Raw genomic sequence first — 13,147 nt, 5'->3', positions numbered from 1 at the left:
CCGGCCCATTCGTGCCGAAGCATGGCTATCCCACACTTAAACTTCTTATTGTAAGTCTAACTGACTTCGTTGATCGAGAGTGTATTTAGTGGGTCACTAGTCTCAAATGCTTTGGTTGATGGATTAGTATCGGTTTCTATCTTTTTTTTATTATGTTTTTTAGCTTACGTAACTACATATTTGACGAGGAACTCGACTAGTTTCAAGACATGCTAGAGGAGAACGACGCGGCCACTGTCGCGCCGCTCCTATAAACATGATACCTAATATAACCATGGCCTATATTATATCAGTTTATTTTTTTCAAGAGGGGATAATCATCCAATGACTTTTCTCGCCTTAGGCGAGGCGAGTGGAAGTGTCAGACTCTTACTGACTAAAAATCACCCCGTTCCTACTCCTGCTTTTCAAGCCAGAGCCCCGGTAAACCTGCTAGATAGTCCGCAGCTCCGGATATATTATATTGGGTTGGACTTGTATTATACTATATTATTATATTGGGATATAGAAACAGTTTACCAGATTCCAGATTTTGCACGCATGTTTCTATCATTCCTATGTCTATAAGATATTAAATACATCACTCGCCCGATATTGTAGTTCTAAGAAAATCTAACTAAAACTAACTATCCAACAAATATTACCATTCTAACACTATCATACACAGATTAAATAACATAATTCGTCCATTTACGTAATAAAAGCCGTTCAAATTACCTACGTTGGTCGATTGTATCAATTTTGGCCGAGCGCCCGACCCCTTCCCTTGGTTTTTCGAAGTTGTACCACTTTGTAAAATACTATTACATATACAACTGGTTTGATCGCGTTAGACAACAAATGTAAAGCCGTGTACACATCGACGTTTCAAAATGTTTTAGAAAGAGACAAGATGCGATACGAGACGTGGAGCGTTGAGATTGTCATAGAAAAAATAACATTTTTGACTTTGTGAACGACGCTTATATTTGTCAGCTTATACTTATGTAAATTATTCAAAAGGTACTGTTGAATTCATTCGTTGAAGATTAACTCGATACAACGGATTGGCGGAAAATATATTTGTTTCTGTGTTGTCCTCAAGCTGCATATACTTGACGAATTATAGTTAATATATTTTAATAAATAGTAGAATTTATACGATCATGGTTTTATAGCAGTAACTTGAGCTCCTAAATAGAAGATAATTATTAAGTGTTTATAAATGTGCAGTTAAAGTTTATAAAAATAAAATGGAGAAATATATAGTGCTGTTGTGTTTGTTACATAGCTGTTATGGTGTTATATATAACTTAAATGGTAAGTACCACTTTGTTATATAAATTATTTTTATTTATGAGAGCAGTTAGGTACTAGATTGTTTACGATAAGATAGGATAGGACTATTTTTAAGTCATTTTAATTATTGTTAGATTAGTGGTTCATTTAAATTAAGAATTATATAAAATTATATAATAGCCAGCACGATTGTTGATAATTCGCTTTGATTCCTGTATCGAGAAAGAAAAGAAATGTTCCTCCCTATTCCTGAAAAAGTAGCTCCATCTCACTATTATATAGATTGTTCTAGTCTAATGTTACTCAATATTCACATTACCATATTGTGGGTTAATCCAAATTACCGATACAAAACTATGTCATGTGACATAGTTGTTGTCGTGGTGGCCCGGAGGTTTTAGACACCCGCTTCTCATGCATGAGAGTGCGGGTTCGAAACCTACCAAAGGCAAACCTCACGGAGCCAGAGACCTTTTCAACGAATGCAAAACCGTGGAAATCGGTTCTTGCGTTCTCGAGTTATACCGCCGTACTCAGAGCCATTTAATGGTTACTTAACCCAGTCCTTAGGATTTGTTTTCCATACAATATCGTTACTAAGGAATAGTTTTAGTAATCATTACATGACTCTGAGTACGGCAGATAGTGTCAGGAAGGAAACAAGACTTATTTTTATATTATAGATTAAGTATAAAGTGTAGATTACAACTATGTATCCATCTAATTGTGTGCCCTGCCGCCCCTTGCCCTTGTAATCCTCATTACAACTCATAAAGTAGTTACTTTGTAAGTAAAGTAGTTAGTTTACGACGATCTTACAATGAGAGGCAATCTTATTACCATTGAGTCCGTTACAAAACGAACTTCATGCATTAATAAAAACTGTTATTTGTATTTTGGAACGACCGAAATATTCAACAAACTGTGCTTTGCAACCCAACAGAAATTTCTCCGTTCTATGGAGCTTTGTCTACATCATGAAGCAAGTACAAAGAGGAGGTGCTGTTAATGTGGTTATGCACAAAAAAATCGACTCTGCCCAAAATCTAAATACATAATTAATAAGATGTACTTAGATATATTGTAAGTCTTGTCTAAATAAATAAGGCATACTTAGATAAGCGCTCAGAAAGTGGACCATTAGCATGTAGACTATTGGCAACGTTTTTGTAGAATAGGACCGCTAGATAGAAAATAGAGAGGGGTGTGGCTTATTCCCGCGCTCTCTTTAAAGTGTCAAATTTATGTTAAAGGGAAATCCAGTTATGACATCTCCCATTTGTATTTGCTTCATGGTCTAAACCGAGCATCAAACTTGACTGCACAGTTGGTGCAGTGGCTGGGCGACTGACTGCCGAGCAATGTGTAGCGGGTTTGATTCCCGCACGAAGCAATTCTTTGTGTGATCCACAAACTGTTGTTTCGGTTCTGAGTGTTATGTGTATGTGAACTTGTATGTTTGTATAATCTACAGATATAAAACACAGTATTTTGTTTTTGAAACTGTTTCAAAATGCATTTCAGTTTTTCAATATATAACTCATCTTGTTCTGCTTATCATAAAAACTGGTACCGGCTAGACCAGTTTTTGAGTTTTGATTTAAACGTTTCACTACACTAGGATTTATTAATGATGACGGCGGCCTTCTCTCGTCTGCGGACTGCGAGGAAGGGTAGCTCGCCGCCCGACCAGAACCAGACCCGTGCGTACGGCGCCGTACGTTCCGCGCGCGCCTCAAAAAGCCATCAGACCCCCACAGATGGGACCCAGTAGGGCTGATGCTTGATCCGGAGCTGCGGACTATCTAGCGGGTTTACCGGGGCTCCGGCTCTAAAAGCAGGAGTAGGAACTGGGTGGTTTTTAGTCATTAAGAGTCTCACGTTCTCCCCTCTCGCCTCGCCCAAGGCGAGAGAGGTCATTGGATGGTTTTCCCCCTTAAAAACAGGTTTTATTATAATAGTAGGAGTTATTAATAATATGACATTAGTTTTATTTTCAAAATGGTTCAATGTTGTAAAGTGGTTTTAAATATAATTTTAAACTAGAAACAAAACTCGCTGGGTTTCTAACCTCGTCATTTCGGGCGTGACGTCATCGTAATTTCATTTATTTTTGAAGTTTTTTTGCGGATTAGCATTTTATTTAGAAAGAGAACATGTTTTGTCTCTGACGTGTAAATCCGGGCATTGCATTTATTGGATTTTCGCAACTGCCACGTAATCGTAGTGGATTGTGGGTACGATACCTAGATTGGGCAAAGTATTTTTATATATTAACTGTGAAGAATTGTATCTGGTTAATTAAAATATGTGTTAATTAAATGTCTTATTATATTATTGTAATATTTAGCAGGGAACCAAAACGAACGAATTTGACGTTCAAGAATGCCTTCCTAGTCTATTTGAATAAATAATTTTGACTATGACTTTGACAAATTGAAGCCTTTAATTAAAATAATGACTAAAAAAATAAGTTAAATATTCAAAGGTCGTTCAGTCTTCTCACGATTAAAAAAAACTTTATTATGAGTTATTATAAAACTATTCATAAAAACACAAATAAAAAAAACTATTTTAGATTTGATTAAAGATTTCTTTAATCCTAATTTAATATTTGTCTAAGCTGTGTCTTTATTGTTAATTTATTCTAAGACTGCCTTCTGCCAGTGGCTTCGTCCGCGTTCCCACCGGGTAAACTATCCTATCACCCATGTCATGCCCTGTCTGTATACCAAATTTCATCAAAATCCGTTTAGTAGTTTCAGCGTGATTGGCGGACAAACATCCAAAAAATCAATTGTATAATGCGAAGTACTATCATACAGTAATTATTAGTTTTTGATTTAATATTTTAAAACGAAAAGGTTTCGAGAAATGTTTGTCAGGTAACTAAAATATAATGGATAATTCGATTTTTACTTTATTTTTCGAACAATATGCTTCGGGTAGTGGTTCCTAAATTTTGAAAGCAATATTAATAAAAATACGTTTACAAATAATTAAATATGGTTTTAGTAAAGATAAAAAAAAAGATTTTATCGTCACGCCTTTTATTCCCAAAGGAGTGGGCAGAATTGCACATTACGGCACGTCATGCCACTGTACAAAGTACACCCACTTTTCTCAATTTGTGTTATAAGTCCCATGTAATAGGGGGTGAGCCTATTGCCATATAATGGGCACAATTCCAAACTCCGTGCTACTACCGAAAAAAGGAAAAAAGATTTAAAAATGTTGTGTAAACATATATTTCTGCCATTTCCTCTCATCGGAATGCTGGTAGGTAAAGGAAAATATGAAATATTTTCTCACGCTGACTAATATCTGGGCATTTACTCTTGAAACTCATCTCAATGTCAATCCAATAAAATCTCAATAATTATTTAATGTCAAAGTTATTTAGTTAACGGTTTTGTGGGGCTTAGTATATTGTAATGTAATTTATATGGAAATTGAATAAATAAATAAATAAATAATATTCAGAGTACGGAATATAAAGCCAAACTTAATACCATTTAGTTCATTCAATATCTATGCAAAACGGATGCAAAGGGCGCTAGTGTTATAACTAAAGAGTAAAGCCGAATTAAATGCTCATGCAACACGAGGTGCAACACAAAAACACACACACGTGACATGCAATAAGCACTCTGGAGGTGCAGCAAACTAGAGGATGGAGCTGCACACCACGTGCTGAAAATACATCTACAAGCTGAATGAAAACAAAAAAAAAACATTGTAGTGTAGCATGGATTTCCATAAAGTAACGCCTGACTCTATTCTATAAAATATACGAAAATAGGATTTTAATTTGTAAAGGTAATTTAAGGACCTTGTTTTTATAATTTAATTGCATTCACGTGCTAAAATTGTTGTTAATAAACAAAATTAACAAATATTTTACAGTTGTTGAAGAATTTCTTTTAGATAGCTGGCGAAATAACGTGATTATATTATTAGCGAATAATATGGTAAGAATGTAGTATTATTAATGATTTTTCCCGGAGATGATACGAGGAAGATGAGCCCTGTTTCTAAACAAATCTCGACCTGAGTAATGAACCTAACAACCTAACTTATCAAGGATAAGCGATAAATATTTTCACAAGTAAAACCACAGGACCGTAACCAGACCCACCAAAATTCGTTAAATACATTAAAAGTGCAGTCATTTTATAATAATTTTAGATTTTACCTCGTTTTATTTTGTATGCACTACGTCTAGGTTTACGGAACTGTTTCGAGAATGCCTTTTTTATATTTATTTTGACAGATCTTTTAAGGAAAACAACAATAGAGTAAATGACTAATTTTTATTCTAATGTCCGTCTTGTAAATTATTTGAAAATGTTAAACACGTATTTTTTTTCTTACGAATACAAATACTATCGAAGATATATTTATTGGAAATATCGCGTGACGTACACGTGACTGTTATACGGTTATACCATGTTATTGAAGACCCGAAAAGATACATAAAGGGGTAGGGATATGGGTAGGGGTAGTTCTAGGCGAAAGGATAAGGGGAGGTTTAGAGGCAGAAGTAGGGGTCCCTACCCCTGAATTTAAAGGGTAAGGTGAACTTGTGACGTCAGTGTAAGACCTTCCCGGGGTCCGGCTCGAAGAGCAAGAGTAGAAACGATGATTTTTAGTCAGTAACGCCCGAATACACAAACGGTACTCAATTTTAAGTTGTACTTAAATATCGGGCTATCTCTGTCAATTTATAAAGAATTGAAAGTGATAGAACTACATTTGAGAGCGTCTTAAAATTGAGTAGCGTTTGAGTATTCGGGCATAAGAGTCTGGCGCTCCCTCTTGCCTCACCCAAGGTGGGAGAAGCTATTGAATAATTTTCCCCCTAAAAAAAATACAAAAGTCATAAATTCTTGTCATAAACTGGTATGTAACAATCTCGACTACGTTTTAAATTAAATATATGATAGGAATGTAAAAAAAAAAATATATACAAATTGGTTATTGGAGGGTCAGTTGCCAATCATGAAAAAAAAAGAAGAAAAAAAACAAATTGTTGAAGTTTGACATGTATAATGTGCGTATATTAATTATATTATGTAAATCTATGTTAGGTACGCATTGACGTAACCGTGCGTACCAGTCTCAAACTAGTTTAGAATGATAGGCAAGGTTATAGCATAACATAACATTATAGGAAAAAAAATCACGAAAAAAATCCTCAAAGGTATAACAGATATAACAGATTAATCCCAAAAATGCTTTGCCTTGTCTTAGGAATCGAATGTGAGACGCCTTGCTGGGTATATGTTGGAGGCGACCACACCAATATACACGAGAAGTTTTCTTAAAAAGAATCAACAGTCGAAAGTCAATTAATTAAGCATTTAATTAGGCACTTTTGAAACGACAGATTGAATTGTCCTCAGTCTATCTGTCAGTAAAGCTAGGTAGCAAAGCTCGACTATTTATCACTGTTTACCTAACATACAAAAACAAGCGTGAAGATACGTACTATGATGGTAAGGTAAACTACATACATTCATTGGTACTTACTTCCGGATCAACAAACCTGTTTCATTTCTAAGTCAGATCAAGTTATTGAGCCCAAAGTTGTAATCATTATGTATACCATATAGATAAGATAAGGTAAATAAACCTTACACCTTTCTAAAATTTAAACATAGGTACATGTTATAGTATTGACTGCACGTTTGGTGCGGTGGCTGGGCAACGCACCCACGACACAGGAGGAAATCCTAGTATGGTAGTGGGGGCCTTATCGCTTACAGCGATCTCTCCCAGGCAACCTTTGGGTGGATGGAGCTGTTGACTTATAGTGGAAGTGGTTTCTTGCTCGTTCTTCTCCATAGGAATCTACACTTCGGAACAAGCAAATAGAGCAACTAGACTGACAGACAGACTGACACTTTTAAATTTGTTTTTTGTTTGGTGTGCGACAAACGCGTCTTCCAGAGGGCTTATTACGAGTTTGTATTACGTAGCCGGTGCAAATGAACCAACCAATTAGACCGCCGAACGCGCTCTCGTTTCGATAACGTTATGCGTAATACGTATACTTGTACGTTATTAATTTCAACCATATATAAGATTTTTTCAATAACATCCAGCCAGTTGAAAACTCCTTTTTAACTTCACAAAAAGGAGGAGGTACTATGTTCGGCTGTTTGTATGTTTTTTTTTTTTTTTGTATGTTTGTTCATTGAATACTCCGTCAATTATCGACGGATTTTCAAAATTATTTTTTGTTCGAAAGTAGATAGTTCTGAGGTGGTCCCATTGTCACCAAGTTAGGATCTGATGATGGGATCTTAGAGAAATCGAGGGAACTCCTCAAATATTTTAGGGAACTATATAGTGATTTTGGTATATTCATCTAGAATTGAAGCATTTACAGTCAAAAAGTAACCTTTGAAGAGGTGGAACTGATGAAGAAGACCAGAAATGGCCAATGGAACTTCATACTCACATAGAAATCACAATAAAGTTATACTCCGTCAATTGTCGACGGATTTTCAAAATTCTTTTTTTGTTCGAAAGTAGATAGTTCTGAGGTGGTCCCATTGTCACCAAGTTAGGATCTGATGATGGGATCTTAGAGAAATCGAGGGAACTCCTCAAATATTATAGGGAACTATATAGTGATTTTGGTATATTCATCTAGAATTGAAGCATTTACAGTAAAAAAGTAAACTTTGAAGAGGTGGAACTGATGAAGAAGACCAGAAATGGCCAATGGAACTTCATACTCACATAGAAATCACAATAAAGTTAATTAAGTGACTGTGACAATACAAATAAATAAAGTAGTTATTGAGATAGAGAATTTTAACCGACTTTTTTAGTTGCGATACTGAGTATCGCAACTAAAAAGTGTGAAATAAAATACTTTTTACAAAAAAATAAACCGACTTCACTAAAAAAGTTAAAAATAACTTTAATTTCGGAAGTCGGTGTAACAAACAAATAATACCGAGAAACACCGACTTCCGAAATTAAAGTTATTTTTAACTTTTTTAGTGAAGTCGGTTTATTTTTTTGTAAAAAGTATTTTATTAATTATTATGTTTCGTCCCCAGCTACGGAGTATGACCGAATGCCGGCCAAGTACCAGGGGGACTCGTACGACAAATGTCATTGGGACGAGGATGCAGTCTACTGCATCGCGGAGCTCAGGCTGGTCTCCGATACTCCCAGCCCTCTACTCACCATGATACAAGTAAGTTTCTTCAAAATCAAAAGCATTTTTAATTAATTAATTATAAATAAATAATAATAGCATGTTCAATGTCAAAGTCAAAGCATTTATATCAAATAAACCTTAATTAGGTACTTTTGAAACGTCGAATTGCATTGTCCGTCAGTAACTCCTTCGTTACTCTTTTCAAAAAAATGTTTCGTTTTACAATCTCTCTGTTTCACATCACATCAACAGCCTATAAGCGCTCACTGCTGACTTCTCACACGGACAATGTTTGAGCATTAATCACCACGCTTGCTCAATACAGGTTTGGTGATTTCAACCTTATAATTAGAAATCATAGCCAATCAATAAGTCATCACGATGAAAAAAAAACTTTATTTATCCTAGAAACTACAAAAAAATAAATAAAAAAACAATCGTATTTGCCGTTGGTAGGTTTTGAACCCGTACTCTCGTGTATGAGAAGCGGGCTTATTTAATCACCTTAGATATAAACCACTTAAAGATTGATCGGTTCTTGTATAATTTACGCAAGTTTGACGCAATATTTGTAAAAAAAGTTTTGCCTAATGTTTCGACACGATGACGGATTTGTACATTTAATTAAAATATTCGCAAAGGTAACTGTGCCGAACATAATTTTTTTTATATTCATTTTTCATCATTGTAGAGCTTGCTACAGAGGTCGTAGGCCTTAGAGAGGCCATGATAAATATTATTGGGATTTTCCAATAAATAAATTATCTATTCATTTTATTAATCAATTATCAGATGTGGGTTTTTTTTTGAAAATTTCAAAGTAATAGCACGGAGTCTGGAATTGTGCCCGGTATATGGCAATAAGCTCACCCCTTATTATATGGGACTTATAACACAAATGATGAAAAGTGTATATTGTATAGCGGCATTACGTGCCGTAATGTGCACCTCTGCCTACCATTTCGGGGATAAAAGGCGTGACGTTTCAAATGTGGTGACGCTGAAATAGAGAGCCATGTGGGGTGACCACATAGTAATTATAGAACATAATTTGTTAGTAGGGTACTATATTCTTCCCGGAGGCAAATTCACAAATTCATACTATACACTTTTAAGAGTTTTGAGTGTATTGTCTAACTAGAAATATTCATCAAATTCCTTCTACTCAAACGACTTTCTAGAAACTATAAAAATTTAAACTTGACTAATTCGATATAAATATACATATTATAAGCGGTTGCAGTTTTGAAGCGAGTAGCTTATTAATTTTCATTGCAATATGACGTATCCATTTTGATTAAATCTTAATGTCAAGGCCCTGTTTTTAAATCTAAATCAGTATTCGAGCGGCCAAAACCAGAATTATTATTTATTGGCTGTTTAAGTTAAAATTTGAGTAGATAATATATGCTGATGGCCGAAGAAATTATGAGTCAACTCACATTAAACTCAAGTCTTTAATTAATTCTTTAACTCAGAGTCATTTACTACAATGGTTACAATTGTTACTTAATTCAGTCCTTAGCACTTGTTTTCGGTACAAAATCGTTACTAAGGATTTAAGTATAGTTTAATTAATCTGTAAGAGGCGATTACCACATTTGCCTTCAACAGTTTTCTTTCGGCAGTTAATGCTTTAAGGCACTATACATACGTTAAGAACTGGACAGCAGCGCTCGCTGATAAATCTAAATTGTGACCTCAAATAATTTAGATTTATCGGCGAGCGCTGCTGCTGCATGTTGAGGAGGTCAGGAGGTCCAAAGTCCAGATGTAAGTGGACACACTCTTGATGTGATTCTGATATGGTGATCAGTCTCTAGCTCAGCCTCAGTTACATTAGACTGTATACTGATAAGAAATGAAAGTAAGAAAAATTTTAACAACACATACACTACCAAATACAAAATAATAACAATAACAAACTTAAAAGAACAAATAGACAGCAAAATATAAGAATGCTGTGAAAATACATAAAATAGAAACAGTAATTAAATACATATAATTTACAAAAATGATCACAAATATTGGTGTTACATCCACTAAAGGCATTACTGTATCATACAACGATGTTAACGCTACCTACTCTCTCAATTACAGGAATACTCAGCACACAACACAACGCATTTCGACTACACGAGGGTGGTGCGAGGAGTGTGTCTCACACAGACATGCAAACACTATTACAATGGTACAGCAGCCTCCACCAACGACACAGAGAGGGGAGTAGCCATAGGGGCCTGTGTCAATGAATCCCTGTCCAAAGACTACGGGCTGAAGGTCAACGTGATTCGCTACTTCTGCAACCAGCCCCCAAAGGAGAAGCCTCTGGATACACTGGATTATGCCATGGCTGTCGTGTGCCTTGTCATAATCCTGGCCAACATTGCTGGAACTATTTACGAGCCTTTCCATGGGAAGCGAAAGGATTTTTGTAAGTAATATTGTTAATTTTGAGTGAGTCGTTAGTTTTTTTTATGGTATACCATACCAACCAATGAAGACGATTCACCTGATGGTAAGCAATCGCCGCCGCCCATAAACACCCGAAACACCAATGGAATTACAAGTGGAAGAAGTAGGAATTTAAAGGTTGTCTATAGGGATTGTAATGAGTGTTAATAGTTACACTTTTCAAACTTCTTAATGTAGTTAATTTCATTTACAGTGTCGAGGTTCCTCGTCTGTTTCTCAATTCGTAACAATTGGAGGAAGCTGATGAGTCCCGTCGGTAGAGGACAGGACCCTCGTATGAGGCGGCTTAAGAGTATCCATGGTATAAGGTAAGAGATGTTCCTTCAGTAAAACTAATTGTAGGCAGTTTTTAGTGTAGTGGGTCGGTATCAGTTCATAGGACTGATATTAATATAGAAGAAGAAAAATTTCAGACGAGTCAATAAAAAACACCCTATACATACATACATAGCCTCACGCTTTTCTCCTATGGGGATAGGCAGAGACTATGAAACGCCAATTGCTACGGTTATTACACACCTCTTTCGTTTCATCAACAGTCATCAGTCTTTTCATGCATGCTCGTCGGTTAGAGGTACTTTTAATTTGGCCCTTCTTTAATATATCATCCTGATATTGACACCTAGCATTATTGTATTACAATGCTACTGTATGTTTTCAGGACAATGTCAATCGCACTAGTCATCATGTCCCACTCGATCATAGCGTGCGTGGCGTATATTGACAACCCCATCTACTTTGAATCGGTGAGTTAAGCGTATTTAGTTTTATTATTAGGTACAACTTGTGAGAGTACGGCAGGCATAATTTTGAATGGTTTTGGAATGTTGTTCTTATATTTTACAAAAATATTTGTATTACTTTTGTAATTATTAAATTACGTCACAATTAAGTTGAGATTGATTCCAGCTACCGTAATTCTTAACTTTTTTTAAAGATTTTTTCCACATTCAACAATTTTCAAATAGATTAGTACCCTTAGTATGAGTTTGCTTTACGTTTAAAGTAATGGGAACGAAAGCGCGTTTGGCTCTCTGATTGGCCGGCTCGAATAAACTAACCAATACTAAACAGTGCTAAGGGTACTGGAAGGCACTTTTGAACGTCAAAGCAAAATATTAAAATGTCTGTCTATCGGTCAGTCCACTAGTGAAGCTATTTTCTCGTTCCGAAATTACTTATATACATATCTAATTCTACTAAAGTTCTATAAATTCTTTTCTTCCAGTTGTACAAAACCCCTTCGTTGAAGGTGATCTTCAATGGTATGACCATCATGCAGACCTTCCTCATCATGTCTGGTTTCCTGCTCGTCTACAACTCGCTGCTGCACGCTGAGAAGAATCAGATAACCTTGATGACGTTCCCTAAATACATCATTCTGAGATGGCTCAGGTAACCTAGCAACTACATCGTTTGAATCTTGTAATGTAATTAATTTAAGTGCGGGAGCGCCATATGCTTCAGCACAAATGGGCCGGTTCGACCGGAGTGACAACGTCCTCATAGAAAACCGATGTGAAACAACGCTTGCATTGTGCTTCGTTGTGGGAGGATACCGGAGGTTTCAATTACCCTTTTCCCCAATCTTCCCAATCTCCGATTCCCCAACAACCCTTTAATACCTAACCCCCAAAAGGCCGACAACGTACTTGTAACGCCTCTGGTAATTTGGGTGTCCATGGACGGCAGCGATTTCTTATCAAGAGGTGATCGGTTTGCCGGTTTACCGGCTCATTACCATAAAAAATCCCCGAAGAGTTTGTAGAGGTGCTCATTATACAGTACAACCCTCTTTACACAAGTTTAGGAAACAGAGAGTAACGTTCCCTAAGAAAAGGAGGATGCTTCGACCAGGCGAGTGTGCGATCGTGCACACCGGGCTTTCTGCCTAACTGTTGTTCGTTGGGATTTTCTATCAATGTTTATTAACATGTTAACTTCATATGTTCCTCGCGAACTATAAATAAAGCCGTTTATTAATATAAACAATACTTATCTGTTTACAGACTGACACCACCTTACGCAATCATCTTAGGGTTGACTATCACCTGGATGAGGTACCTCACTGATGGTCCATTGTGGCAGGTCAGTTTCACTACCAAAAATTCCTCTTTATTTTTAATGACTGTACTTTTATTTTGTAATAAGATCAATATAATAAGAGTATAATTATTTGGCTCAAATCCATCTCAATGCATTTTTAGTTTCAAA

At 36.0% G+C, this 13,147-nt stretch overlaps 1 protein-coding gene and 1 long non-coding RNA gene across 2 annotated transcripts in view; both read left to right on the top strand.

The window, feature by feature from the left end:
- Positions 1-998: 998 nt before the first annotated feature.
- Positions 999-13,147, top strand: part of LOC118266052 (nose resistant to fluoxetine protein 6-like) — a 17,163-nt gene continuing 5,014 nt past the window's right edge. Inside the window, exons 1-7 of the mRNA XM_050695197.1 lie at positions 999-1,299; positions 8,355-8,494; positions 10,559-10,892; positions 11,127-11,241; positions 11,595-11,679; positions 12,162-12,328; positions 12,943-13,021. Of these exons, the coding sequence (XP_050551154.1) occupies positions 1,233-1,299; positions 8,355-8,494; positions 10,559-10,892; positions 11,127-11,241; positions 11,595-11,679; positions 12,162-12,328; positions 12,943-13,021 (987 nt within the window). The 5' untranslated portion in view covers positions 999-1,232. The remainder of the gene's footprint in view (positions 1,300-8,354; positions 8,495-10,558; positions 10,893-11,126; positions 11,242-11,594; positions 11,680-12,161; positions 12,329-12,942; positions 13,022-13,147) is intronic.
- LOC126910897 (uncharacterized) lies at positions 7,519-8,264 on the top strand. The gene is made up of 2 exons (XR_007705495.1): positions 7,519-7,694; positions 7,979-8,264. It is a non-coding gene; the product is annotated as an uncharacterized LOC126910897 (long non-coding RNA).

Source organism: Spodoptera frugiperda, chromosome 7 (genome assembly GCF_023101765.2).
Source record: "Spodoptera frugiperda isolate SF20-4 chromosome 7, AGI-APGP_CSIRO_Sfru_2.0, whole genome shotgun sequence".
Lineage (NCBI taxonomy): Eukaryota > Metazoa > Arthropoda > Insecta > Lepidoptera > Noctuidae > Spodoptera > Spodoptera frugiperda.
This window is presented reverse-complemented; position numbering and strand designations above follow the sequence as displayed.